Source organism: Schistocerca piceifrons, chromosome 2 (genome assembly GCF_021461385.2).
Source record: "Schistocerca piceifrons isolate TAMUIC-IGC-003096 chromosome 2, iqSchPice1.1, whole genome shotgun sequence".
NCBI lineage: Eukaryota > Metazoa > Arthropoda > Insecta > Orthoptera > Acrididae > Schistocerca > Schistocerca piceifrons.
In genome coordinates this window covers 334,763,226-334,790,968 of record NC_060139.1, presented here as the reverse complement: position 1 = coordinate 334,790,968, position 27,743 = coordinate 334,763,226, and the positions used below count along the sequence as shown (strand labels likewise).

The 27,743-nt window shown below is 40.3% G+C and overlaps 1 protein-coding gene across 1 annotated transcript in view; it reads left to right on the top strand.

Annotated features, from left to right (window-relative positions):
• Window positions 1–25,626, top strand: part of LOC124777316 (general transcription and DNA repair factor IIH helicase subunit XPD) — a 59,281-nt gene extending 33,655 nt beyond the window's left edge. Inside the window, exons 11-15 of the mRNA XM_047252671.1 lie at window positions 14,556–14,834; window positions 22,835–23,011; window positions 23,896–24,006; window positions 24,093–24,191; window positions 25,176–25,626. Of these exons, the coding sequence (XP_047108627.1) occupies window positions 14,556–14,834; window positions 22,835–23,011; window positions 23,896–24,006; window positions 24,093–24,191; window positions 25,176–25,313 (804 nt within the window). The 3' untranslated portion in view covers window positions 25,314–25,626. The remainder of the gene's footprint in view (window positions 1–14,555; window positions 14,835–22,834; window positions 23,012–23,895; window positions 24,007–24,092; window positions 24,192–25,175) is intronic.
• Window positions 25,627–27,743: the final 2,117 nt, after the last annotated feature.

Here is a 27,743-nt window from a genome sequence, read left to right as displayed (position 1 = left end):
CCTTTCTTATACAAAGTGGGGCAGAATGGACTTCCTGATTTGATGGGTGAGTTGGGAAAGAACATTGCATTCAGTGCCACCGGGAAAAACCCAGGAATTTTTTAGAATTCCAGGAATTTTTCGTTGTTTAAGTTTTAAGTTAATTTTTTGTAATTTTTACTGGTAAGAACCGATACTCTAGCTAAAGGATATTACTATATCCCGCTACTGCAGAATAATACTGCAGCATTAAAACATGAACGAGAGAAAAAACGAAAATAAAACTTCAATTGCAGAGGAAATGCGCCATATAAAATAACAAAGTTCTCGTACAAGTGTCTGCCAACAGCAGAATGTGTCAAAGGCATTTTAGTATCTTTTCCCGCTTCTGGCTGCAGAAATGTGGCTGTTGGCTGTGTAAGTAGCAGTAGCAGCAACCAGCCACATGGTACCCGGAAAAATTTTACTGGCGAGCCCAGGCTGCCAGATTCAAGCGTGTGCAGCAGGCCCGGATCTAGAGGGAGGGGGGGGGGGGGGGGAGGAAACCATGGTATCTTAATCGGGTGGCAATTTCTGGGGGGTGGGGGGGGGGGCAAATTCATATTCTTGAGGGAAAAAATCTTGTTTCACACAGCACATAGCATCCAGCGCACGTCGGTCTATCGATTATTCATATGATTTTGAAACGCACCCCTGCTGGTTTTCGAACACATTCTAAGTTGATTTCTGAATGAATTACAAGTTGATTTTTGAATGCGTGCATATTGATTGTACGTGATGCCTCTGCCAGGGGAATCGTCGTCACATTAAGAAACAAACTTTCCTGCAGACAAAACGGGACGGGGCTACACGAGCTGAGCGGAATAAAGCCGAACCGGTGAATGCCAAGTGCTGCTTGTTTATGTGGTTGATTCGGTTTGCGAATGTTCAGCGTTGTTATAATTACTAGCGAAATCCATAGATTCAGACTACCAGAGTGAAAATAAACGACTAACAGGTAAGACAGATTACGTACTATCTTCTCGGTGTATCCAAGAAAGTGAAATTTTGACAGAAAATTTTTGGCCAGATCGCTACACTAGACAGGGCCAGTTGTAGTCCCCTGCTAGCAGCCGCTTAAGCTCCATTCTGGAAGTAGTGCGGGAAACGCATTGTACGAACTCGTAATAACACCTAACCGGAGAACAATCGCTAGATACCTAAACCGGTGATTGTGGCAGGGGTAGTAAAGTTAACCGGAGAATGAGTTTTGGCAGTGGTAGGAATAGTTACAGAATTAGTGATGATAAGTGACTGTTAGAACGAAGAAGGAGAAGAAACAGGGGCATCACACAAATTATGGAAGTATATGACGATTCCAAATTTATGCAAACATTTCGTTCTACTTTTCGGTCTCGTGCATGAGAAACTGGGGAGCATGAATGAAATGTGAAACTATTTCCTAACGTAAAGCTTTTTGATTGTAGTAGGCCAAATAGGTAATTCGTATTGGTACTTGGTGAATTATTTTGTCTTATTATAAAAACGATCATTATTGTCAAAACAGTGTCGCTTATTTGGTGTGTGTTACAATTGCCGCAATATTAGAAAGGCCTATTTTGTTTTATCCGGCACACAGTGTCAAAATAGACATAATCAGATCGAGAAACCACACCAGTCTTGGGTACTAATTGTATTAACAGCTTTTTCAGTATTAGACAACAACATTTTCTTCTGGTAAACCTTGCGGGATGTAAGGTCGTGGTCCATGAAACTCTTCAGCTCCTAACGTTTCGTCCAGTGCTTCGCTGGACATCTTCAGAGGGGTGTTTCTCCTCCGGTGAGTCTTGCCGACTGACGGGTCGGACGTCTGAGAGCGACTTATGTATCGTGGAAAGTGGGCGTGACCAGAGTTACACGTGATATGCAGAGATAACCTTTGTCAGAGATAAAACTTAACTATCGATCGTAATCTTGTCACGGATAAAACTGTCTAGCAATTCTGTAGTGCTACTGTCCAAATATCACTAAGTTTCATGGTCTCTTCTTTTCGATTAAAATTATCCCTATGTTTATATATTTCAATTGCTTCTCTACAAAGCCATGGGTAATAGTTCGTCGTCGTAGATAAAATTTTTGTTTCGGAAAACTTCACTTGATGATTTCCTGGCTGAAAAGCGTGTTCTGCTACAGCCGATTTATCTGTTTTTCCTAATCGGCAAAGACTTCTGTGTTCTTTTAACCGTGTATTTACGCTTCTTTTTGTTGTTCCAACATAAACTTTACCACATGTACACGGAATTTTATATACGCCACTGGCTGATAGAGGAGCGCGTTTATCTTTTACAGACCGAAGAACATGACAAATTTTCTTCGTTGGTCTAAAAACAGGTCTAATATCATGTTTACTTAAAATCTTCCCAATCTGATCCGTTACTTTCTTTATAAAAGGGAGAGAGACTGTATTCTTCCATCGTTTTTCGGACTTGTCCTTAAGCTTTTTGTTGTTTGGGTGCAGAATTCTGCTTACTTCTTTCTTTGAGTAGCCATTTCTCTCAAAAGCGTGCTTCAGATGTTTTAATTCGTCGTCTAGATACTCCGGCGTGCAAATCCGTCTGGCTCTGTCAACGAGACTTGTAATCACACCTCTTTTTTGTTTTGGATGGTGGTTAGAGTTTTTATGTAAGTATCTGTCTGTGTGCGTTATTTTTCTAAAAATCTGTTGTTTCAAGCTTCCATCCGTCTGTCTCATAACTAAAACATCCAAAAACGGTATTTTGTTATCATTTTCTCTCTCCATGGTAAACTGGATTCTTGGATTTATATTATTAAGGTAATCAAAAAATTCGCCTAAGGCTTCTCTACCATGTGGCCAGACCACAAATGTATCGTCTACATACCGATACCAGCGAGATGGTTTCTTATCTGCTTTTTCCAAGGCTGACTGTTGGAATTTCTCCATGTAGAAATTAGCTACTGCAGGACCCAATGGGTTACCCATTGCTACGCCATTAAGTTGTTCGTAAAACTCATTATTCCACTGGAAATGACTGGAAGTAAGACAGTGTCTGAAAAGAGCAGTCAGATCTTCTGGAAAAATATCCGTTATAAAATCCATAACTTCATTAACTGGAATCATAGTAAATAAAGATACTACATCGAAACTTACTAAAATATCTTCAGGGGTCAGAATTAAACCTTCAATTTTCTCTATAAAATGACGTGAGTCCTTTATATATGAGTCCGTTTTTCCTAAATATGGTTGTAAGCGAGTTGTTAGATATCTTGCTATTTCGTACGTAGGAGAATTGATAGCACTAACAATCGGTCTCAGAGGAAGGTCCTTCTTATGTACCTTGGGTAGGCCATAGAGTCTAGGACACATAGCTTCAGTCTTCAATAAAGCTCTTTTTTCTTCTTTTTGAATAGAAGTGGCCGATTTTATCAAATTATTTGTTTTCCGTAGTACGCTGGCTGTAGGATCTTTCTTAAGTTTTTTGTATTGCCCTGCCGTTAAAAGATTCAAAATTTTGCTTTGATAATCTTCTGTATTTAAAACGACCGTAGCATTCCCTTTATCAGCAGGAACAATCACTATGTCTTCATCTGCATTTAAATCTCTCAGAGCCTTTCTTTCGCCATTGGTTAAATTACTTTCCAGAGGTTTACTGCGGCATAATACTCCGGTGGTTTCGATCCGGATTGCATTTGCGGTTTCTTTGGGGAGAGTACGTATACCTGCTTCTACATTTGCAATAATATCCTCAACAGGAACTTTCGGAGGTGTTATAGAGTAGTTTCCTCCTTTTGCAAGAACTGAAATTTCGTCTTGGGATAAAACTCTGTCTGACTTATTAATAACAGTTTTGGACATCACTATATTACACTCCTGGAAATTGAAATAAGAACACCGTGAATTCATTGTCCCAGGAAGGGGAAACTTTATTGACACATTCCTGGGGTCAGATACATCACATGATCACTCTGACAGAACCACAGGCACATAGACACAGGCAACAGAGCATGCACAATGTCGGCACTAGTACAGTGTATATCCACCTTTCGCAGCAATGCAGGCTGCTATTCTGCCATGGAGACGATCGTAGAGATGCTGGATGTAGTCCTGTGGAACGGCTTGCCATGCCATTTCCACCTGGCGCCTCAGTTGGACCAGCGTTCGTGCTGGACGTGCAGACCGCGTGAGACGACGCTTCATCCAGTCCCAAACATGCTCAATGGAGGACAGATCCGGAGATCTTGCTGGCCAGGGTAGTTGACTTACACCTTCTAGAGCACGTTGGGTGGCACGGGATACATGCAGACGTGCATTGTCCTGTTGGAACAGCAAGTTCCCTTGCCGGTCTAGGAATGGTAGAACGATGGGTTCGATGACGGTATGGATGTACCGTGCACTATTCAGTGTCCCCTCGACGATCACCAGTGGTGTACGGCCAGTGTAGGAGATCGCTCCCCACACCATGATGCCGGGTGTTGGCCCTGTGTGCCTCGGTCATATGCAGTCCTGATTGCGGCGCTCACCTGCACGGCGCCAAACACGCATACGACCATCATTGGCACCAAGGCAGAAGCGACTCTCATTGCTGAAGACGACACGTCTCCATTCGTCCCTCCATTCACGCCTGTCGCGACACCACTGGAGGCGGGCTGCACGATGTTGGGGCGTGAGCGGAAGACGGCCTAACGGTGTGCGGGACCGTAGCCCAGCTTCATGGAGACGGTTGCGAATGGTCCTTGCCGATACCCCAGGAGCAACAGTGTCCCTAATTTGCTGGGAAGTTGCAGTGCGGTCCCCTACGGCACTGCGTAGGATCCTACGGTCTTGGCATGCATCCGTGCGTCGCTGCGGTCCGGTCCCAGGTCGACGGGCACGTGCACCTTCCGCCGACCACTGGCGACAACATCGATGTACTGTGGAGACCTCACGCCCCACGTGTTGAGCAATTCGGCGGTACGTCCACCCGGCCTCCCGCATGCCCACTATACGCCCTCGCTCCAAGTCCGTCAACTGCACATACGGTTCACGTCCACGCTGTCGCGGCATGCTACCAGTGTTAAAGACTGCGATGGAGCTCCGTATGCCACGGCAAACTGGCTGACACTGACGGCGGCGGTGCACAAATGCTGCGCAGCTAGCGCCATTCGACGGCCAACACCGCGGTTCCTGGTGTGTCCGCTGTGCCGTGCGTGTGATCATTGCTTGTACAGCCCTCTCGCAGTGTCCGGAGCAAGTATGGTGGGTCTGACACACCGGTGTCAATGTGTTCTTTTTTCCATTTCCAGGAGTGTATTTGTAGATTCTGCATAAGTTTGTAACTTTTCGAACTTCTTCTTATGCCTTCTAGTAGTCGTTTCCATCATGGTTTCCATAGATCGAAATGTAAGGCAATCTATTTTATTCCATAGGGCTCTCTGTATCTTACTAGCAAGGAATAAATGTAACTGCAGTAACTTACGGTCAACAGAATCCATCTCTCGTCTTGTATAATGTATCCTCTCTCGAAGTAGTGCTGCTTCTGTATAATCGGATATTTGATTATACAGAAGCAGCACTACTTCGAGAGAGGATACATTATACAAGACGAGAGATGGATTCTGTTGACCGTAAGTTACTGCAGTTACATTTATTCCTTGCTAGTAAGATACAGAGAGCCCTATGGAATAAAATAGATTGCCTTACATTTCGATCTATGGAAACCATGATGGAAACGACTACTAGAAGGCATAAGAAGAAGTTCGAAAAGTTACAAACTTATGCAGAATCTACAAATAATATAGTGATGTCCGAAACTGTTATTAATAAGTCAGACAGAGTTTTATCCCAAGACGAAATTTCAGTTCTTGCAAAAGGAGGAAACTACTCTATAACACCTCCGAAAGTTCCTGTTGAGGATATTATTGCAAATGTAGAAGCAGGTATACGTACTCTCCCCAAAGAAACCGCAAATGCAATCCGGATCGAAACCACCAGAGTATTATGCCGCAGTAAACCTCTGGAAAGTAATTTAACCAGTGGCGAAAGAAAGGCTCTGAGAGATTTAAATGCAGATGAAGACATAGTGATTGTTCCTGCTGATAAAGGGAATGCTACGGTCGTTTTAAATACAGAAGATTATCAAAGCAAAATTTTGAATCTTTTAACAGCAGGGCAATACAAAAAACTTAAGAAAGATCCTACAGCCAGCGTACTACGGAAAACAAATAATTTGATAAAATCGGCCACTTCTATTCAAAAAGAAGAAAAAAGAGCTTTATTGAAGACTGAAGCTATGTGTCCTAGACTCTATGGCCTACCCAAGGTACATAAGAAGGACCTTCCTCTGAGACCGATTGTTAGTGCTATCAATTCTCCTACGTACGAAATAGCAAGATATCTAACAACTCGCTTACAACCATATTTAGGAAAAACGGACTCATATATAAAGGACTCACGTCATTTTATAGAGAAAATTGAAGGTTTAATTCTGACTCCTGAAGATATTTTAGTAAGTTTCGATGTAGTATCTTTATTTACTATGATTCCAGTTAATGAAGTTATGGATTTTATAACGGATATTTTTCCAGAAGATCTGACTGCTCTTTTCAGACAATGTCTTACTTCCAGTCATTTCCAGTGGAATAATGAGTTTTACGAACAACTTAATGGCGTAGCAATGGGTAACCCATTGGGTCCTGCAGTAGCTAATTTCTACATGGAGAAATTCGAACAGTCAGCCTTGGAAAAAGCAGATAAGAAACCATCTCGCTGGTATCGGTATGTAGACGATACATTTGTGGTCTGGCCACATGGTAGAGAAGCCTTAGGCGAATTTTTTGATTACCTTAATAATATAAATCCAAGAATCCAGTTTACCATGGAGAGAGAAAATGATAACAAAATACCGTTTTTGGATGTTTTAGTTATGAGACAGACGGATGGAAGCTTGAAACAACAGATTTTTAGAAAAATAACGCACACAGACAGATACTTACATAAAAACTCTAACCACCATCCAAAACAAAAAAGAGGTGTGATTACAAGTCTCGTTGACAGAGCCAGACGGATTTGCACGCCGGAGTATCTAGACGACGAATTAAAACATCTGAAGCACGCTTTTGAGAGAAATGGCTACTCAAAGAAAGAAGTAAGCAGAATTCTGCACCCAAACAACAAAAAGCTTAAGGACAAGTCCGAAAAACGATGGAAGAATACAGTCTCTCTCCCTTTTATAAAGAAAGTAACGGATCAGATTGGAAAGATTTTAAGTAAACATGATATTAGACCTGTTTTTAGACCAACGAAGAAAATTTGTCATGTTCTTCGGTCTGTAAAAGATAAACGCGCTCCTCTATCAGCCAGTGGCGTATATAAAATTCCATGTACATGTGGTAAAGTTTGTGTTGGAACAACAAAAAGAAGCGTAAATACACGGTTAAAAGAACACAGAAGTCTTTGCCGATTAGGAAAAACAGATAAATCGGCTGTAGCAGAACACGCTTTTCAGCCAGGAAATCATCAAGTGAAGTTTTCCGAAACAAAAATTTTATCTACGACGACGAACTATTACCCACGGCTTTGTAGAGAAGCAATTGAAATATATAAACATAGGGATAATTTTAATCGAAAAGAAGAGACCATGAAACTTAGTGATATTTGGACAGTAGCACTACAGAATTGCTAGACAGTTTTATCCGTGACAAGATTACGATCGATAGTTAAGTTTTATCTCTGACAAAGGTTATCTCTGCATATCACGTGTAACTCTGGTCACGCCCACTTTCTACGATACATAAGTCGCTCTCAGATGTCCGACCCGTCAGTCGGCAAGACTCACCGGAGGAGAAACACCCCTCTGAAGATGTCCAGCGAAGCACTGGACGAAACGTTAGGAGCTGAAGAGTTTCATGGACCACGACCTTACATCCCGCAAGGTTTACCAGAAGATATGCCATCCGGTCGTGAAAGCCTTCATACTATGAACAACATTTTCATTTTTCACGTAGCAAAACGTTTGACGAACTTTGATAAGGTAATAGTTCTTTTGCAGAAAGGAAAGGACGCCACGTAAAGCTGTAGCAAGATTAGAGAGAAAAATCGCTAGAACCTAAAGATTGAAGAAATGTGCACTGTCTCTTGTCTTTACTGGCTTTAGGTATCCTATATTTAATTTTATGTTACACACAAGAGCAAGTTATTAGTTAATAGGCAATAAAGAGTCCACATTTTCTGAAGAGTTCTTGTTCTCCTGGTAACAAATAATCGTAGTTGTTGTTGTGGTCTTCAGTCCTGGGACTGGTTTGATGCAGCTCTCCATGCTACTCTATCCTGTGCAAGCTTTTTCATCTCCCAGTACCTACTGCAACCTACATCCTTCTGAATCTGCTTAGTGTATTCATCTCTTGGTCTCCCTCTACGATTTTTACCCTCCACGCTGCCCTCCAATACTAAATTGGTGATCCCTTGATGCGTCAGAACATGTCCTACCAACCGATCCCTTCTTCTGGTCAAGTTGTGCCACAAACTTCTCTTCTCCCCAATCCTATTCAATACTTCCTCATTAGTTACGTGATCTACCCATCTAATCTTCAGCATTCTTCTGTAGCACCACATTTCGAAAGCTTCTATTCTCTTCTTGTCCAAACTATTTATCGTCCATGTTTCACTTCCATACATGGCTACACTCCATACGAATACTTTCAGAAATGACTTCCTGACACTTACATCAATACTGGATGTTAACAAATTTCTCTTCTTCAGAAACGCTTTCCTTGCCATTGCCAGCCTACATTTTATATCCTCTCTACTTCGACCATCATCAGTTATTTTGCTCCCCAAATAGCAAAACTCCTTTACTACTTTAAGTGCCTCATTTCCTAATCTAATTCCCTCAGCATCACCCGACTTAATTAGACTACATTCCATTATCCTTGTTTTGCTTTTGTTGATGTTCATCTTATATCCTCCTTTCAAGACACTGTCCATTCCATTCAACTGCTCTTCCAAATCCTTTGCTGTCTCTGACAGAATTACAATGTCATCGGCGAACCTCAAAGTTTTTATTTCTTCTCCATGAATTTTAATACCTACTCTGAATTTTTCTTTTGTTTCCTTTACTGCTTGCTCAATATACAGATTGAACAACACCGGGGAGAGGCTACAACCCTGTCTTACTCCCTTCCCAACCACTGCTTCCCTTTCATGTCCCTCGACTCTTATAACTGCCATCTGGTTTCTGTACAAATTGTAAATAGCCTTTCGCTCCCTGTATTTTACCCCTGCCACCTTTAGAATTTGAAAGAGAGTATTCCAGTCAACATTGTCAAAAGCTTTCTCTAAGTCTACAAATGCTAGAAACGTAGGTTTGCCTTTCCTTAATCTTTCTTCTAAGATAAGTCGTAAGGCCAGTATTGCCTCACGTGTTCCAGTGTTTCTACGGAATCCAAACTGATCTTCCCCGAGGTTGGCCTCTACCAGTTTTTCCATTCGTCTGTGAAGAATTCGTGTTAGTATTTTGCAGCTGTGACTTATTAAGCTGATAGTTCGGTAATTTTCACATCTGTTAACACCTGCTTTCTTTGGGATTGGAATTATTATATTCTTCTTGAAGTCTGAGGGTATTTCGCCTGTTTCATACATCTTGCTCACCAGATGGTAGAGTTTTGTCAGGACTGGCTCTCCCACGGCCGTCAGTAGTTCCAATGGAATATTGTCTACTCCGGGGGCCTTGTTTCGACTCAGGTTTTTCAGTGCTCTGTCAAACTCTTCACGCAGTATCATATCTCCCATTTCATCTTCACCTACATCCTCTTCCATTTCCATAATATTGTCCTCAAGTACATTGCCCTTGTATAGACCCTCTATAAACTCCTTCCACCTTTCTGCTTTCCCTTCTTTGCTTAGAACTGGGTTTCCATCTGAGCTCTTGATATTCATACAAGCCGTTCTCTTATCTCCAAAGGTCTCTTTAATTTTCCTGTAGGCAGTATCTATCTTACCCCTAGTGAGATAGGCCTCTACATCCTTACATTTGTCCTCTAGCCATCCCTGCTTAGCCATTTTGCACTTCCTGTCGATCTCATTTTTGAGACGTTTGTATTCCTTTTTGCCTGTTTCACTTACTGCATTTTTATATTTCCTCCTTTCATCAATTAAATTCAATATTTCTTCTGTTACCCAAGGATTTCTACTAGCCCTCGTCTTTTTACCTACTTGATCCTCTGCTGCCTTCACTACTTCATCCCTCAAAGCTACCCATTCTTCTTCTACTGTATTTATTTCCCCCATTCCTGTCAGTTGCTCCCTTATGCTCTCCCTGAATCTCTGTACAACCTCCGGTTCTTTTAGTTTATCCAGGTCCCATCTCCTTAAATTCCCACCTTTTTGCAGCTTCTTCAGTTTTAATCTACAAAAATAATCGTATACAGTATTAATTGCGAGGGGTTGGGCAGAATGTCAAACCGGCCGACTGGGTGCAGGATAGGCACTGCAGGACATTTTAATTTCCACTGTCCCGATATAGTTTGATGGCATCCATTACAAAATATACACGTTTGAGTTCCACAGAGTGAAATACAGTGACGTGCACTGTAAGAATGTTGTTTGAAGAGGCATGGCACTGCACTGCACACTTAAGACCAAATAACTTGTCTTACATTTCCTCGAAGATATATGTTTTATGTATCAGACTCTTCAAAAAGATGTGCGCTACAAAACGAACTTATTTTCGAAAAGTTTTTTTTTTTTTTTTTTCGACGTTCTGCTGAGCAGAGTAGTCTGAGCTATAGGGGGGAGGGGGAGGGGTAGTCTCCACGTGATTTTTGTTTCCTCTTCGTTTTCTGCTCTCACGTCAAATGAAAACTAGACGGATTTCTGTGGCTGGGAACTGTCAAGTGAATTAAAATATAATCACATAATTATGGAAGACTAAAATATGTTACTAGTTTCAGATTTTATTTTGTTTCCACCTTTATGAAAGTCAAGCATTAATCGCCTTGCAGAACAATAGTTATTTTTGTCGGTTTGCTAAAGAAATTTGTCTTTTATTAGGGTTTCCTGCTGAGGCAGTGAATTTATTTTAAACGAAGTGTTTAATTCCACATTATCGTCTAGTTTCAACTGTTCGCTGCGTTTCAAGTGCACGTTTTCATCTTCTAGCACATGTGGCATTATGTCATAACAAAGAATCAAACATGAGATAATACAGTACTGGTACTCGAAGAAAATTTACGTCCCGAAAACTACACTGAAAAGTTTCATATCAGGTCGAGACCTACGTCATTGGGAATTTGGACATACGAATGTACACTGTGAGGCGAACTATGCATTTTAGTATGGTTCACGAAATTTCGACTCTCTTAGAGTATCTTCTGATGTCTTGTTTCTTTTATGACAAGATGTAAGATCTTTTAATGTTTTACACGTACGAACACTCGGTCTTCCTACGTCACTATAGCTGCGCAAGCGCGGTGACGCCACTATCTGGCACTGTCTGGCAACTGCTGAAATGAATCTATTTCTAACAAGTCGCGGGAAAATATTGCGAATTGTAGTTCGAGAAACGCTATTTTCAAAGTAAATTTCATTTTACGCAAGACGAACTATGTGCGAGAATGTACGATGAATTTCCTAAAACATAGAGCGTGTGCTCCCTTTTAAAAATCAACTCTCTGATGACGAACCATTTAGAAAAATTTCTAGCCCAGGAGATCAGAGATTTTTGTCGGTATTAAAAATTTTACTAGCGTATTTGTGTGATACATCTTAAAGTGTAACATGCGCTAAACAGAATGAGATTTTCACTCTGCAGCGGAGTGTGCGCTGGTATGAAACTTCCTGGCAGATTAAAACTGTGTGCCCGACCGAGACTCGAACTCGGGACCTTTGCCTTTCGCGGGCAAGTGCTCTACCATCTGAGCTACCGAAGCATGACTCACGCCCGGTACTCACAGCTTTACTTCTGCCAGTACCTCGTCTCCTACCTTCCAAACTTTACAGAAGCTCTCCTGCGAACCATGCAGAACTAGCACTCCCGAAAGAAAGGATATTGCGGAGACATGGCTTAGCCACAGCCTGGGGGATGTTTCCAGAATGAGATTTTCACTCTGCAGTGGAGTGTGCGCTGATATGAAACTTCCTGGCAGATTAAAACTGTGTGCCCGACCGAGACTCGAACTCGGGACCTTTGCCTTTCGCGGGCAAGTGCTCTACCATCTGAGCTACCGAAGCACGACTCACGCCCGGTACTCACAGCTTTACTTCTACCAGTACCTCGTCATTCTGGAAACATCCCCCAGGCTGTGGCTAAGCCATGTCTCCGCAATATCCTTTCTTTCAGGAGTGCTAGTTCTGCATGGTTCGCAGGAGAGCTTCTGTAAAGTTTGGAAGGTAGGAGACGAGGTACTGGCAGAAGTAAAGCTGTGAGTACCGGGCGTGAGTCGTGCTTCGGTAGCTCAGATGGTAGAGCACTTGCCCGCGAAAGGCAAAGGTCCCGAGTTCGAGTCTCGGTCGGGCACACAGTTTTAATCTACCAGGAAGTTTCATATGCGCTAAACAAATCAACATTACATGTGAAAGCTTAGCTTCTCTTGTAGCTTATTAATCTTTGAGACAAATATTATATGCCAAAGCTTTGCTTTTCTTGTAATAATGCCGTGTCTATTAATTTAAACCATTAAATTTTCCTGTTGGTGGAATTCGAATTTATACTTTCGTAATACGAAAATATCCAGCGTACATGTTGCTGCACATCAGAGATCTTTCCAAAACGTGTTTTTTTCGTCCTGAGTGCCGGGAAGTTCTACGCTGCTGTATAAAACCATATCCATTCAAAGGATACGTTTTACAGTTCCGAGGGAAAGCATACTGTCATTTAACACGGAAGAAGTGTATTTTCACCCTGGAGAAAATGAATTTTTATCCAGGAGATCCGGGAAAAATCCAGGAATTTTTTTTCTGTGTCCGTGTATACACCCTGACATACTGAGTCGTTCAAAAAAAATTTTGAAAACTCTTCTCAGCATATCTTGTGTTATGCCATCTGTAATTGCCATCTTAAGAGCTTCCATGGTCCTTGATCAAGCTTTGTAAGCCTCTGCTTTGAGGTATCCCCAAAGAAAAAACTCTCAGGGGCCCAAATCTGGGAAGCAAGGAGGCCATGAAACATCCCCTTGTAAGGAGATCAGATGACTGGGACACCGTTCTTGCAGAATTTGGCATGAATGATGGGCAGTACGAGCCATGGCATCATCCTGTTGAAACCAAAACACTTCTGTGCCATAGTCCTCATCATACTCATCCATTTTGCAGAGTAAAAATTTCTCCAGCAACTCACAATGACGCACAGAGTTCAAGACTGTATATTTCACCCAGTTTTCTGGACTAAGTTCTTGAATAACCATCAACTTGTAGGGGTGAAAGTGAGGTTAGAGTTTAATATTTGCCTTACTGTTCTGGACAATATTCCAAGAGTAACAGCATGTTTCAGCACAGAGTGCGGCCAAGACTGTTCAATGGATGCTCTACTTGCCAAGATGTTTTCAGGTGTCCTCACTTTTTTAGGTCGGTTAGCTGGTTTTCTAAGAATTGCACATCCTATCACCCTAACACTAGTAATCCGTTTCCTAATGGTTGTAGAATCAGGAACCCTGTCATGACAATTCAAGGCAAACCACTTATGGAAAGCCCTCTGTGTCGTCACCATGCCATCATTGTTTTTAAAGAATGTTTCTATGACAAAGCTCTGATGTTCACGATAGCATGGCATGGTGACTACTGAAAATGTTGTTGTTTCCCCCACCTACCACCACTACTCCCTTTGCACTACTGCACCTGCACTCTCTTCAGTGATTGATTGAAACAAGAGAGTCCATTCTGCCCCATCTTGTATGTAACAACCTAATCCTTTTTTTGACAAATAAGCTAAAGCTATTTACTTTCACCTCATATGTATTGCCAGACATTTTATATTTTATCAACACAATGGTCTTTAGTACAGCTTTGTGTTGTACAGATTTCTTAAAATGTATACAGTTATTAAAAACAGTATTAGGTATAGGATAGATTGCTACTCACCATAACGATGAGCCAGAGAGTTTCAGACAGGCACAACAAAAACACTGTGACACACTATAGCTTCTGGTCAAATCCTTCTTCAGCAAAGAAAACACACACACACTTTCACACGAGCAAGCACACCTTGCACACACATGACCACTACCACCAATGATCAGAGCTGCGGGTGATTGCAGTTGTGTGTGCGTGAGGTGTCTTTGCTTGTGTGTGTGTGTGTGTGTGTGTGTGTGTGTGTGTGTGTTGGAGAGGACATATCATTAAGAAATTTTGTTGTAAAAACTATAGTATCCTTGAACACAAGGGGCCAGCATAAGTTACTGGAGGAGACCGTAGTTTTTGCAGAAATAGTGAAAGTGCTCTTTCTGTCATCTCCTGTTGGTCCCTGTTGTTCATTTTAGAGATTCTTTTCTTTATAGAACTTTCATTCAGTGTTAGTCTTTCAGTTTCTCTTTCAAAAACCAAAGTATGATGTAAAAAAAATGTGACTCAAAAAATGTGCTGCTACAAAGAATATATTTTATTTTTTCAGATAGTGTCAAAAGGCAATGACCAGGTAGCAATCTCATCACGATTTGAGACACGTGAAGATGTTGCAGTAGTTCGTAACTATGGTCAACTTCTGGTGGAAGTTGCATCCAATGTCCCTGATGGAGTAGTCTGTTTCTTCACATCTTACCTGTACCTCGAATCAGTCGTAGCTAGCTGGTATGATCAAGGAGTTGTAGATAACATTCAGAGACATAAGCTGCTGTTTATAGAGACACAGGATGCTGCAGAAACAAGCTTAGCACTTCTGAACTACATTAAGGTTTGTAAATTAATATACCTGTATGCATATTTGCTGCTAATATTAATGTCTCTGTTTGCCCTAGTGTTCTGTGTGTAACTCAGTTTTTACTGTTGTTTATTTTTTTCCAAGAAGTGACATTTTTTGTTTGGAAAATGCAGCTCTGCTGGTGGACATCTGAAGGGTAGACTCTTATTTTGTACGAGTAGTGTGCTGTATTTCTTTAGATATGCAATTTATTGACTTTTGTTTTTATATATTTACTTTAGGTGTAAAGGAGACCACTCATCGAAGTGTTGAATCTCCGACAGGTGCATACAAATGAGAAAGAAAACTTATTAGCTTTCGAAATGAAGTCTTCCACATTGTGTCAATGGGTCATACAGTAACAGGATTGCATTTTGGTGTATGGACTAGGGTGGGGTGGGGAGGCTTGGGGTTGTGTTGTGTTTGATGGAGTGAATAGGGGAGGGAGAAGTGGGAGACAGGAGGGGGGGTTGGAGGTGGGTAACTAGCAGCGGGTTTGTTGGTTAGGAATGCGGCGTAGTGGGGGTGGCAAATGCATAGGATAGGCACGGGTTGTGGAGCCAGTGGACAGCAGTGCATGAGGAAGGTGACATGGATTGGGAGGGGCTGACAGAACAGAGAAAGGGGAAATTGTTGGGTAGAGAATGTGGGGACAGCGGGTTAAAGAGATTGAAGCCAGGATGGCTGCATGAGCAAAGGATGTGTTGCAAGAATAGCTCCCTTTGGCATAGCTCAGAATAGTTAGTGATGGAGGTAAGAATCCAGATGGCCTCGCTTGTGAAGCAGCCATTGAACTAAATTGTGTTGTGCTCAGCTACATTTGTGCCACTGGGTGGTCGACTTTGTTCTTGGCCACAGTTTGGCAGTGGCCATTTATTCGGGAGGACAGCTGGTAGTTGTCATACCAACATAAAAATCTGTGAAGTGAAGTGATTTCAGTAGAGTTGGTATACGACATGGATGCTTTCTCAGGTGGCCCTGTCTGTAATGGGCTAGGATAAGTCTGTGACAGGACTGGAGTAGGAAGTGCTGGGTTTGTGGGTTGGACAGGTATTACACCAGGGTCTTTCACAGATATATGATCCTTGTGGTGATGAATTGGGATTGGGAGTGACATAGGGATGGACCAGGATGTTGGTTAGGTTGACTGGTTGATGTAATATCACTTTAGGAGGGCTGAGTAGGATCTTGAGCAGGATGTCCCTCATTTCCTGGCACAAAGATACATGATAGAGAGACATCTTACCCAAGCTGAAGTGGTGTTCTATCACATACACACCCAACTAACATAACATTTTGGTCCACCCCTATGCCACTACCAGTCTCTTGCCACAAGTATCACATCCCTGTGGAAGGCCCAGATGCAAGACAAGCCCACCCCACCCCCACCCACCGCACTTTGTACTGCAGTCCAGGCTCATCCTATCCCATAAGACCTGTGAAAACAGCCATGTCATGAACCAAGTCTGCTGCAATCACTTCACAGCTTTTTACGTCAGTATTAAAACTACCAGCTGTCAAAACGCCATGAGTGACCACTGCCAAACTTGTACAAGAATAAAGTTGGCCACCCAGTGTCACAACAGTTTGTTAGTTGCGTGTTCCACTGATTCTGTGTTCATATATTCTTTTATCAAATACTGGCTACCAGTTTTTAAGTATAAATTTGTCAATGGAATAGAAGTATTTGCCCAAGATAAATGATTTTAAGTTGGATGTAAAACTTGCTTCACTGTCAAACATTTAGTGTTTATTAGAAAAATGATCAAAAATTTTTGTAGCTGCATGTAGAACTTCTCTCTGCTTCCCTCTCGTGTTGTAGGTACGTACATAACTGTTCATCTCGAATTGTGATGGATTATTTATGACGAATTTCATTAGTGAAAGTATGTATTGTGGCAGGGCATTTAAATGCCTACATTCTTGAAGAGGTACCTGCATGATGTCTGTAGTTGAACATATCATATTGTTCCTACTGGTCGCTTTTATGCAATCAATATATTCTCTCTCAGTGATGAGTTACCCAGAAAATTATTCTGTATGACATTACTGAGTGGAAATAAGCAAAATATATCAGACGGTTGATACATTTGTTTCCAAGATTAGCAATTATTCAAAGAGCAAAAGTAGCTGAAATTAATTGTTTGAGAAGCTAAGTAATATACTGCTTCCAGTTAAAGTTTTCATCAATATGTAAACCCAAAAATTTGGAACATTTTACCATACTTACTGACTCCTGCTCATGTACTGATATGACTGTTTGTTGTACAGAAGTGAATGTAGTAAGGTCTTTTTTTCCAATTTTTATGGAGAGTCTGTTTTCAGAGAACCACTTAGTAATTTGTTTGAAAATATAATTTACCAACTCTTCTGTTGCTTCCTGTCTAATGGGATTTATCATAACATTAATATAATATAAAAAGTGCCAGTTTTGCTGTTCAATATGCAGCTGAGCACACCATGCTAGAGTTCAGTGACTGCTTCACAATCTGGGCCGTCTGTATCCTTCCCTCCAGCACCTTCTACTCTGAACTGTGTAAATGGGAGTTATCCTTGCAACACATTCTTCGCTTGTGTGATACTCGTGGCTTCAGTCTACATTAACTCGCCAATCCCACATTCTTTACCCAGCAGTTTCCCTTTTCTCTGTCCTGTTACCCCCCTCCCAATCCACATCATCTTCATTGTGTGCTGGAACCCACCAGCTCCAGTATTCGTGTATCATGTACATTGGTGGCCGGTTATCAAGTCTTAATGTGCTACAGTACAATTACGCCATTTCTCTTTGAATGTGTGCTAGTTTGCAAATAAAAAGATGATAACATGTTTTATAATGTTCTCTCCACAATAACTAGAAACCAGTATCAAGTGCTGTAATGATGATCAGCTGTGCTATGACCCAGTCAGAGAAGGGATGTGGTTATCTGTTAGTGACTGTGCATGCTGTGATGTGACATCATCATCGCTCACAGCACCAAGTCATTATTCTTCTTTGAAAGTGTTGTGATGACATTCCCTGCTTTATTTCTTCGTTGGTGTCGATGTAGTGGCTGAAAAACTAGGGGATCTCTACTGTAAATGATGTAGCTGACAGGTGCACACTTGCATTTTACAGTTCTTTACTTTCACTGTTCACAACCCCCAATAATACACAGTTATATATGGCCAGTGCACTAGTGTTCAACTTCCCATAAGCCTCATTAATAGTTTGCAGGTGAACATCCACATACTGCTACAATATTTTACTTTTGAACATCTATGAGCAGTAAAAACATAACTACATAATTCACAGTTCTTTTGGAATAATCAGATATGTATGGAACAGACACTGTCATTGCTTTAACACACGGCCTGTTGGTGTAACACTTATTTCTCTGTTAAGTTGATGCATCATTGTCGTTCTAACCATCACAGGTTCCTCGTCTGAAACTCAGCTGTGGGCTGACTCTTGGGACCAAAAATCGGGCCCTTATATATCCTCTCAATAATAGGTGCTGAAACTGCACATTGTTTGAAGTTTAATTTACAGACATTACAATTAAAATTTAACTCATTAGATTAACTGAATACATTGAAAAATTCCATCTTTTTAACAGTTTCTTCTGCTACAAGAGTTAGGCCGAATTATTTGTTTAAATCGTGAAATTAACATGTGGTTACACAATCAATACTTTTGACATAACTGTTAATTACTTTGGGATTAATTAAGGGCAGGCTTTGCTAACATGTTTTCGAATAGAGCCAAATAAATACTTTAAGATTACTAGCATTTCGTCTTCCAAATGTTCATAATTATTGAATAATTAATTGTAAAATTTAAATATATGTAAACATTTCAATTTATGTACGCAAAAGTAACATATTCAATTTAGTTACAACTACTACACTGTTAACTCAAAAGTAAATAAACCAAGTATTTGTAGAAATTTAGTATTAAAGTGTTTCCTGTAGATGATCTGATTTCCAGTAGATCTTTGAAGGAGAAAGTAAGAGTTAAAGAGTTAGGTGGATCTACTCCAAATGTAAATCTAACAACAGGAAGGTGTGGGACAAAGCTTATCGATTTGGCTCAGATTATGTTAGCAGAAGCTGATAGATGACCCTTTCAGGTTTCTAGTATATTTTGTCTGAGTGGGTGTTACAAAAAGTAAAACCTTCTCTAAGGATTTACGCATAGAGTAAGAGGGATTTTTGGGCTGCAGTTTACATAATGCCTCGGTAGCACAATGGTGAATCACACCGACTGGTAATTAGTCAGCATGGGTTCAGTTCCCGCTACTACTGTGATTTATTCTTCATTTACTTCTATTCTTTGCAATGTTTAATAAGTGATTATAAAATTTAAAAATATTTTAACGGGTCAGTTTATACATGTAAAATTAATACATGAATCTAGTTAAGATTACTGTCCTTACAAATCAAAAGGCTATTGAACACCACATTGTAACACATTGGTAAAATTTTGAAGAAGCCACCACTGATCATGTGCCTAGCCCACACACCTGCCACCCCTCCTATCCCGTATTCCTAACTACCAAACCTGCTGCTTCCCTCCAAGCCACTGGCTGCCTACCCCCCCCCCCCCTTTCCCCCCTCCCTCCCTCCAAGCCACTGGCTGCCTACCCCCCCCTCCCTCCCCCCCCAAAAAAAATCCCTTTCCTGTCTCGTGCCTCTCCCTCTCCCTCTCCCTCTCCCTCTCCCTCTCCCTCTCCCCCTCCCCCACCCCATCTATATGTGTTTGTGTTTTGTGCTGTAGCTTGACAAAGGATTTCTCCCAAAAGTTTTCTTTCTCTTTTATGCATGCCTGTTGATGACTCAATGCATCTGCTATTCAATGAGTGGTCTCCTTTATTGCTAGAGTATTTACATTCTGCCAGAACTTTCATAACTAGATATATTGATTTTTCTTTAGTTTAATGGGCAGTGAGCCATTATCACCAGCAGCTTTATTATTTTTAACATGAATATGATAACCTTTAGCATAGCTATAGTCTTCCTACTTTTAGAAGTATTATATGAGGAAATTTTGCTGTGTTTTTATAAATTCTGGCCAATTCACATTTTTTTTTTTTTTCCTTTTTACACATTTGAAATTAAGTTATCTGGTATACAAAATCTTCTTGAACCTATTCTGACCATTTGGTGTATTACTTTTAGCTAGATAGTTCAGAACATTCAAGAAGGCAATTTGCAATGAAACAAGTTGTTGAAATATAATTTGTGGTTTATGTGATGCATTAACTCTTTTTGTTTCTTCTTCATCTGCAGTCCACTTTAGTATGCACATTTTTGGAGACATGCTACGTTATGTAAACTCTATCCACACTTGACACATCACCTCTTCATCAGGAATGTGATTTGACCGTGACAGGAAATTGGCAAATTTAGTTTACAACATAACCCACAGAGAAAATAGTCTGAGGGTAAAAAGTGAGGGTGTTGTCAAGTTCAGAAACTTTGTTCACCACCACTGTTCTAATGCCAGTGAAAAGTGTTCTTAGGACACATCTTACCACAAATGACAAATGTGGCAGTTCACCTTCTTACTAGAAAGATAAAGCCGATTCACTCCACTAACTGATATGTTTGGTGGTGCTCTAGTACATTGAGGCTTTTATCATCGTTAACTGCATCTAATTAAATTTTTATATCTAAAAACAAAGATGATGTGACTTACCGAACGAAAGCCCTGGCAGGTCGATAGACACACAAACATACACACAAAATTCTAGCTTTCGCAACCAACAGTTGCTTCGTCAGGAAAGAGGGAAGGAGAGGGAAAGACGAAAGGATGTGGGTTTTAAGGGAGAGGGTAAGGAGTCATTCCAATCCCGGGAGCGGAAAGACTTACCTTGGGGGAAAAAAGGACGGGTATATACTCGCGCGCGCGCACACACACACACACACACACACACACACACACACACACACACACACACACACACACACACACATATATATATATATATATCCATCCACACATATACAGACACAAATCTGTATATGTGTGGATGGATATGTGTATGTGTGTGTGTGCGCGAGTGTATACCCGTCCTTTTTTCCCCCAAGGTAAGTCTTTCCGCTCCTGGGATTGGAATGACTCCTTACCCTCTCCCTTAAAACCCACATCCTTTCGTCTTTCCCTCTCCTTCCCTCTTTCCTGACGAAGCAACTGTTGGTTGCGAAAGCTAGAATTTTGTGTGTATGTTTGTGTGTCTATCGACCTGCCAGCGCTTTCGTTCGGTAAGTCACATCATCTTTGTTTTTAGATATATTTTTCCCACGTGGAATGTTTCCCTCTATTATATTCATATCATTAATTAAATTTTTAAATACAATATGTATCAAGATCCACAAACCATTTCTCAGGCAGTGTATGGGTCTGCTTTTGCTCTCTGTGGCGCTCTGTTAATATGGAAGTTACACACTGATGCCTTCACGTATGTCCTAGCTAAGAAATATTTATCTTTCTCCATATGGGTTAGTATGCATTATCAACGGACCTGATTCTGTCTTCCCTGCAATATTTTGTGTTAACATGACAATAATATACAGTACAACCCCGTTTACCTTCACGGAATTAACATTTTCCCACCGTTTTTTATCGGTCCCATCAAATTTTATGTGCCCACAATGTTAATTTGCACCAGATTTTGCGTGAACATATTTATAATTTTCCCGCAATTTACACATTATGAAAAAATGTTTGTGGGGAAAAAAAATAATGCTGGCATGATGTTGTCCATCCAGTAGTGTTTACAAATATTACATGCTTAAGTTCCTTGACACCAGGGCACTCTACTCAGAGGATTTGAACCAGTAAATGTGTAAAAATTGGAACAATTCATGCCGTATCTCCCACAGCTGCCAAGCTCTAATTGGCGTGGTGGCTGATGTGAGTAACTAGGTTCATTTGAATGAAGATATTAGACCAATCACAACCATTTCCTAACTGTCTCTAATGCGCAAACGCATTTTTGTGATTGTTATGATCATCGTGACACCTTTGTCGGACCATACTTAGCATGTTTCGGCGTTTGGCCCCTTGGAGCACTAGTTGACACCGTCATTCACTTTGTGTTGTTCAACCATTTGGGTATTTTATTCATGCTGAGCAAAACGTCTTTCGAAAATTACTCTGGTACTCAAATGCAGTATTTTCGCATGTATCTTTTGTGATGTTACACAAAGAAACAATGTGAGTGATGTTGTGTGTGTGTGTGTGTGTGTGTGTGTGTGTGTGTGTGTGTGTGGTTTTGTACATAACTGATGAGACACAGTACCTGATAACTTCAAAAAGACAGCTACAGTGCAAGAGACGCAGAATAATACATATTCCAACACCATACAAAATACTTATTTACATATTTGCACTTGACAACAGGAAAAGTTCTCAAAAAGTGTCATTTTAAGCATGAAAAAATATGTAACTAGTGCAGTATTTCATCATTTAAATGAATGACAGCTACAGGCTTTCGAAAACATTGATTATGACATAGGAAATTGAGTCAAACATTCCTACTTCCCAGACAGTTATCAGTTCCAGTTACATTAGCAGTTTTTGTTAGATAATAAACCTTCATTAGATAATAAACAAGTCCCTGACAAGTCTTTCGATGCCTCTAATGTACAGATATCATTCATAAAGGCAAGGGGGTATCCTATACGTAACTTTTACAGCTTAAAATGTTATTTCCTACATTTTACATTTTCCCACATTTTACACCATTTTTTTGAAGTCCCTTGAAAAGTGTAAAAATGGGGTTCATTGTATTAGGTAAGAGTATGTGATGAAATTTTGTGATCCAGGAAGGTAGAGCCATCTGAGTGGAACTTCTTGTCTTTGGAATGTACGCCATAATTAAACTGTGCACCAGGATTATATAGAAATTTTTCCTTTCATTGTCAGTATTCTGTGACTAAGACATTAGTACATGACCTATGGCTTAATGAAGGAGGTGTGAAATCTGTAGATTTTTTAAAATCCCTTACAGGCATGTGAGAGTGGGCGTGGTGCAGTACTTCTTTCTGTCGCACGAGGCAAAGTGTCAGAAGGTGTCGACTTCGATCACCATTTAGGCAGAGCTGTGCTCATGTTCGGAATACCATATGTGTACACACAATCACGCATCCTGAAGGCTCGGTTGGAGTACCTAAGAGACCAGTTCCAGGTATGTATCCACAGTGAATAAGATTTTTATTTGAAACTGTACATGATAATGCATTTTGTATCAAATTCTCCAACCTTTCTCTCTTGATAAGTGAAAGTGCTGCATGTGCTGTACTCCACTTGAGAACACTTTTTCTACCACTGAGACTGTCTCAGGAAATTGTTGTACATGGAAATGTACCCACCTCGCTTGTCTGTGTAGTATATCGTGTTGTATGGCACCCTATAGTGATCACTGCAGTGGCAAGCAGATGAAAATCAGTTTAAATGTCAGTGAGCACTTTGAACAGCATCTGACAGACCAAATCAGCACAGTGAAGCTACTTTCCGGTGAAACATTATGTGTCACACTTTTTCTCATAACTGACCATCACCCCACTTCTTACCTCATTATGTGTTCACTACTTTTATGGCATTTGTCACAGCACAAATAGATTGTAGTGCTTTTAAGTGTGCAGTCTTGTATATTTTCTGCATTTATTTAGTCTTAATGTTGCTGTCTTCAAATGAAATATTTTTAGTTTTTACTTTGGCAGAAAACATTCATATGTACAAATTTATCATCTCTTCTGTTATGATACAAGTTGTCAATGTAAAAAACTCATGTTTTGCTTCTACCATCTTAGCTCCTTCAATGTTACATTTCACTCTGTGCATAGCTGAATTCTCTCCAGTTGGTAGGTATTTGTTTACAGACAGATAAATGTGCACACATTTCCAGACAGTTTTAAGTTACAGAATCCAACTCGCACAGTTTATGTTAAAGTTCTTCAGCAGCTTCCTTCATTTATCCATTATATTTTGCTCAAATTTCAAGCTGCCTCATTTTCTTGATGCTTCCATTATTACTTATGAATTGTAATCTACAAAAACACATTTTCACAGATAAGGGAGAATGACTTCCTCACTTTTGATGCAATGCGACATGCAGCCCAGTGTGTGGGTCGTGCACTGCGTGGTAAAACTGACTATGGTATAATGGTATTTGCTGACAAGGTAAGTGACTTTGTGTATTTCGTGTTGATAATCTCAGTTTATTACTTTACAAAAAAAGTATTCAGTGATGATTTTGTATCTTTAAGAGATTCTCACGCCAGGATAAGCGCAGCAAATTACCAAAGTGGATACAAGAACATCTCAAAGATTCATTATGTAATCTTTCAACAGAAGAAGCTATCCAGGTAATTCAAAAAGATTTTTATAAATTTTTTTTTCTTTTTTGTGTGTGTGTGTGTGTGTGTGTGTGTGTGTGTGTGTGTGTATACTTTGAAGAGCACTGATTTGAATTTAGTTCAAGAATCCTGTTTTAAAATTAACATACAGATAGCATTTATCATTTAGACCAGTTACGCAGGTGACATTACATGGTAAATACGTGGTGTTTTGGTTAATAGGCTCTCAACATTTCAATTATAATATTTTTAAATAATTAAAAGGAACTTTCAAATGCACTTTAAGATTACATCAGTCTGCTAGACCAGTATTTAAAACAAGACTTTGTCTTGTGAACAACGCACATTCTGAATGAGAGTTGCAGGCATAACTTGTAGTAAGTGTAAAGGTTCAGCCTGTCACTACCTCTCTTCTGCTCTCCAAACTCCACAGAAGCTCTCAAATATGCCTTGCTGAACTAGCATTCTGAATATCCTTCTCACAAGAGTGCCAATGATTTTCTATGAAATTACAATGCTAGTTGCTAAAGCAACAAACCACTGCAGCAAACAGTACAGTAGGTGTTGTTCATTCTTTTGCAATTAACTACTGTTCATGCCATTATTCTTGTCCCTGCTGCCACACATTCTGTGCTGAGTGGCATTCCTTCAACTGTGCATTTTAGTTTTGTTTCTTTTGCCTTTTATTTTCCTCTTCTGTCATTCTGATCCACCATTCACTTCCCAATCTTATGTTCTGTGTATCATCGTACTTTGCCAACTTTTCTAGTTTGAGTAGTTATTCAATTTGTTGATTGCCATAGCTTCAACTTATCCACATGTGCCACTGTGCAGACATGTTAGTCAAGTGTATGCCTTTAAAAGAATGCCCAATGAGAAATTTGTGAATGAAGAACTACAAATATTGTTGGCTATAGTGTATGCCCAGTATTATAAATATTACAAGAGCTTCCAAAGTTCTGATTGTGAATGTGTGCCTTTACTTTCTCCCAGATTGCTAAACGATGGCTGAGACAAATGGCACAACCATTTAGCCGTGAGGACCAGCTGGGAGTTTCACTGTTGACACTTGAACAACTTCAGAATGAAGAGATGCGGAGGAATCAGCAAGCAGCTGCTGAACAAAACTAGTACACAGTGTGACCAGTCTGGTTATCAGATAGCCACTGACTGAGGAAAACCATTTGAAAATCACATCTGTGTGTGTGTGTGTGTGTGTGTGTGTGTGTGTGTGTGTGTGTGTTTTGCTCAATATTAAATTTCCATGAATAACACTGTTGAAGTTGTATTTATTGCTTTTATTTTTGTATTGTTTCCCAGTCCATGTTGTGTAAATGCATCTTCTTCAGTACAAATAATAGTATTTTTTATATGTGTACATTGTAATGTAATTACATGTTCTCATTTTACTTTGAATGTTTGTAATAAATGTGTGTATAGCCTCCTTGCTTTTCTTTTTATACTGAATTATCCTCATCGCTGGAATGTGCACCAACACTGGTTTTAATTCCAGATCACTCAGTAGTATCTTCTGTAGTGAGCTGTTGTAACATGTGTATTCTGGAAAATTTCTGTCTTATATCTTCTAAGGGTTTGCTACACATATCTCTGTGCCACATTAATAAACTTTTTTCTGGTATTTGGTGAAGTTAGTGTGTTTGTAAACAATGGCATTGTGTCATGATTGGCAATTATGGTTTAGTCCAAGCAGCAATATAGGAAATACACGTGCATATAAGTATTAAAACATGAAACTTCTGTAATACATGTTGCCTGATATGAGTTACTGTAGCACAATATTTTCAGTGATTCCTATAGGTTGATAATTTACTTTAATTGCATTGTCATACAATACTATCTTGTACGGTAACACCAAATTAAAGTATACAAACATTTTCATGATAGTGCGAAAGAATGTACGATAATTCTACGCCAGTCTCAGAAAAATTACCAGCAGTGTGGATTCCATGTGTAAACAGTTTCCATAATGAAAAATTGGGGGAGGTACCGTATTTACTCGAATCTAAGCCGCACTTGAATCTAAGCCACACCTGAAAAATGAGACTCGAAATCAAGGAAAAAAAAAAAATTCCTGAATCTAAGCTGCACCTGAAATTTGAGACTCAAAATTCAAGGGGAGAGAAAAGTTTTAGACCACCCTAACATGAGACACAATTGTGGCTAAATGAATGAAGATACAGCTACAGTAGTTTGGCCCGAGTCGTAAGCTTAACAGTTAAGCTTTACCAAGTAGCCATTCCTATGTCAATTAACCAAAATGACAGTCACAATCACATTATTTATTTTGTCGCCAACCAGTTTCAACCCGTGATGGGGTCATCTTCAGGACAATTTACACTGTGAAGTTATGATAGTAAGTAATCATGTACAAGCAATCGCTGCTATCTCCACGCAACTATACAGGGTGATTCAAAAAGAATACCACAACTTTAGGAATTTAAAACTCTGCAACGACAAAAGGCAGAGCTAAGCACTATCTGTCGGCGAATTAAGGGAGCTATAAAGTTTCATTTAGTTGTACATTTGTTCGCTTGAGGCGCTGTTGACTAGGCATCAGCGTCAGTTGATGCTAAGATGGCGACCGCTCAACAGAAAGCTTATGTGTTATTGAGTACGGCAGAAGTGAATCGACGACAGTTGTTCAGCGTGCATTTCGAATGAAGTATGGTGTTAAACCTCCTGATAGGTGGTGTATTAAATGTTGGTATAAACAGTTTACAGAGAATGGGTGTTTGTGCAGAGGGAAAAGTTGTGGACGGCCGAGAACGAGTGATGAAAATGTAGCACGCATCCAGCAAGCATTTGTTCGCAGCCCAGGAAAATCGACTCGCAGAGCTAGCAGAGAGCTGCAAATTCCACAATCAACCACATTGGCACTTATCTGTCCGTAACTACCTGAACGTCAACTACCCGAGGCGATGGATCGGCCGCCAGGCAGCCCGTGACAGAGCACTTCATCACTGGCCTCCAAGAAGCCCTGATCTTACCCCCTGCGATTTTTTCTTATGGGGGTATGTTAAGGATATGGTGCTTCGGCCACCTCTCCCAGCCACAATTGATGATTTGAGACGAGAAATAACAGCAGCTATCCAAACTGTTACGCCTGATATGCTACAGAGAGTGTGGAACGAGTTGGAGTATCGGGTTGATATTGCTCGAGTGTCTGGAGGGGGCCATATTGAACATCTCTGAACTTGTTTTTGAGTGAAAAAAAAAACCTTTTTAAATACTCTTTGTAATGATGTATAACAGAAGGTTATATTATGTTTCTTTCATTAAATACACATTTTTAAAGTTGTGGTATTCTTTTTGAATCACCCTGTACATTGCTATGTGTCAGGCGCTCCGTCCGTATTTATACGGGTACCCTTCCTTTTTCACGTGCTTAGTCTGGTTTGAATCGATTGCTTATTTTGCTTTGATCTTATAAGTGTCATTCTCTTTGTTGTAGGTGTTAAGTCACTCTAAGATGAAAATGCATTATTCTACTGTGTCATGCATTGTTTGTCGCATTCTGATAATGAGTGTTTACGACCTGTC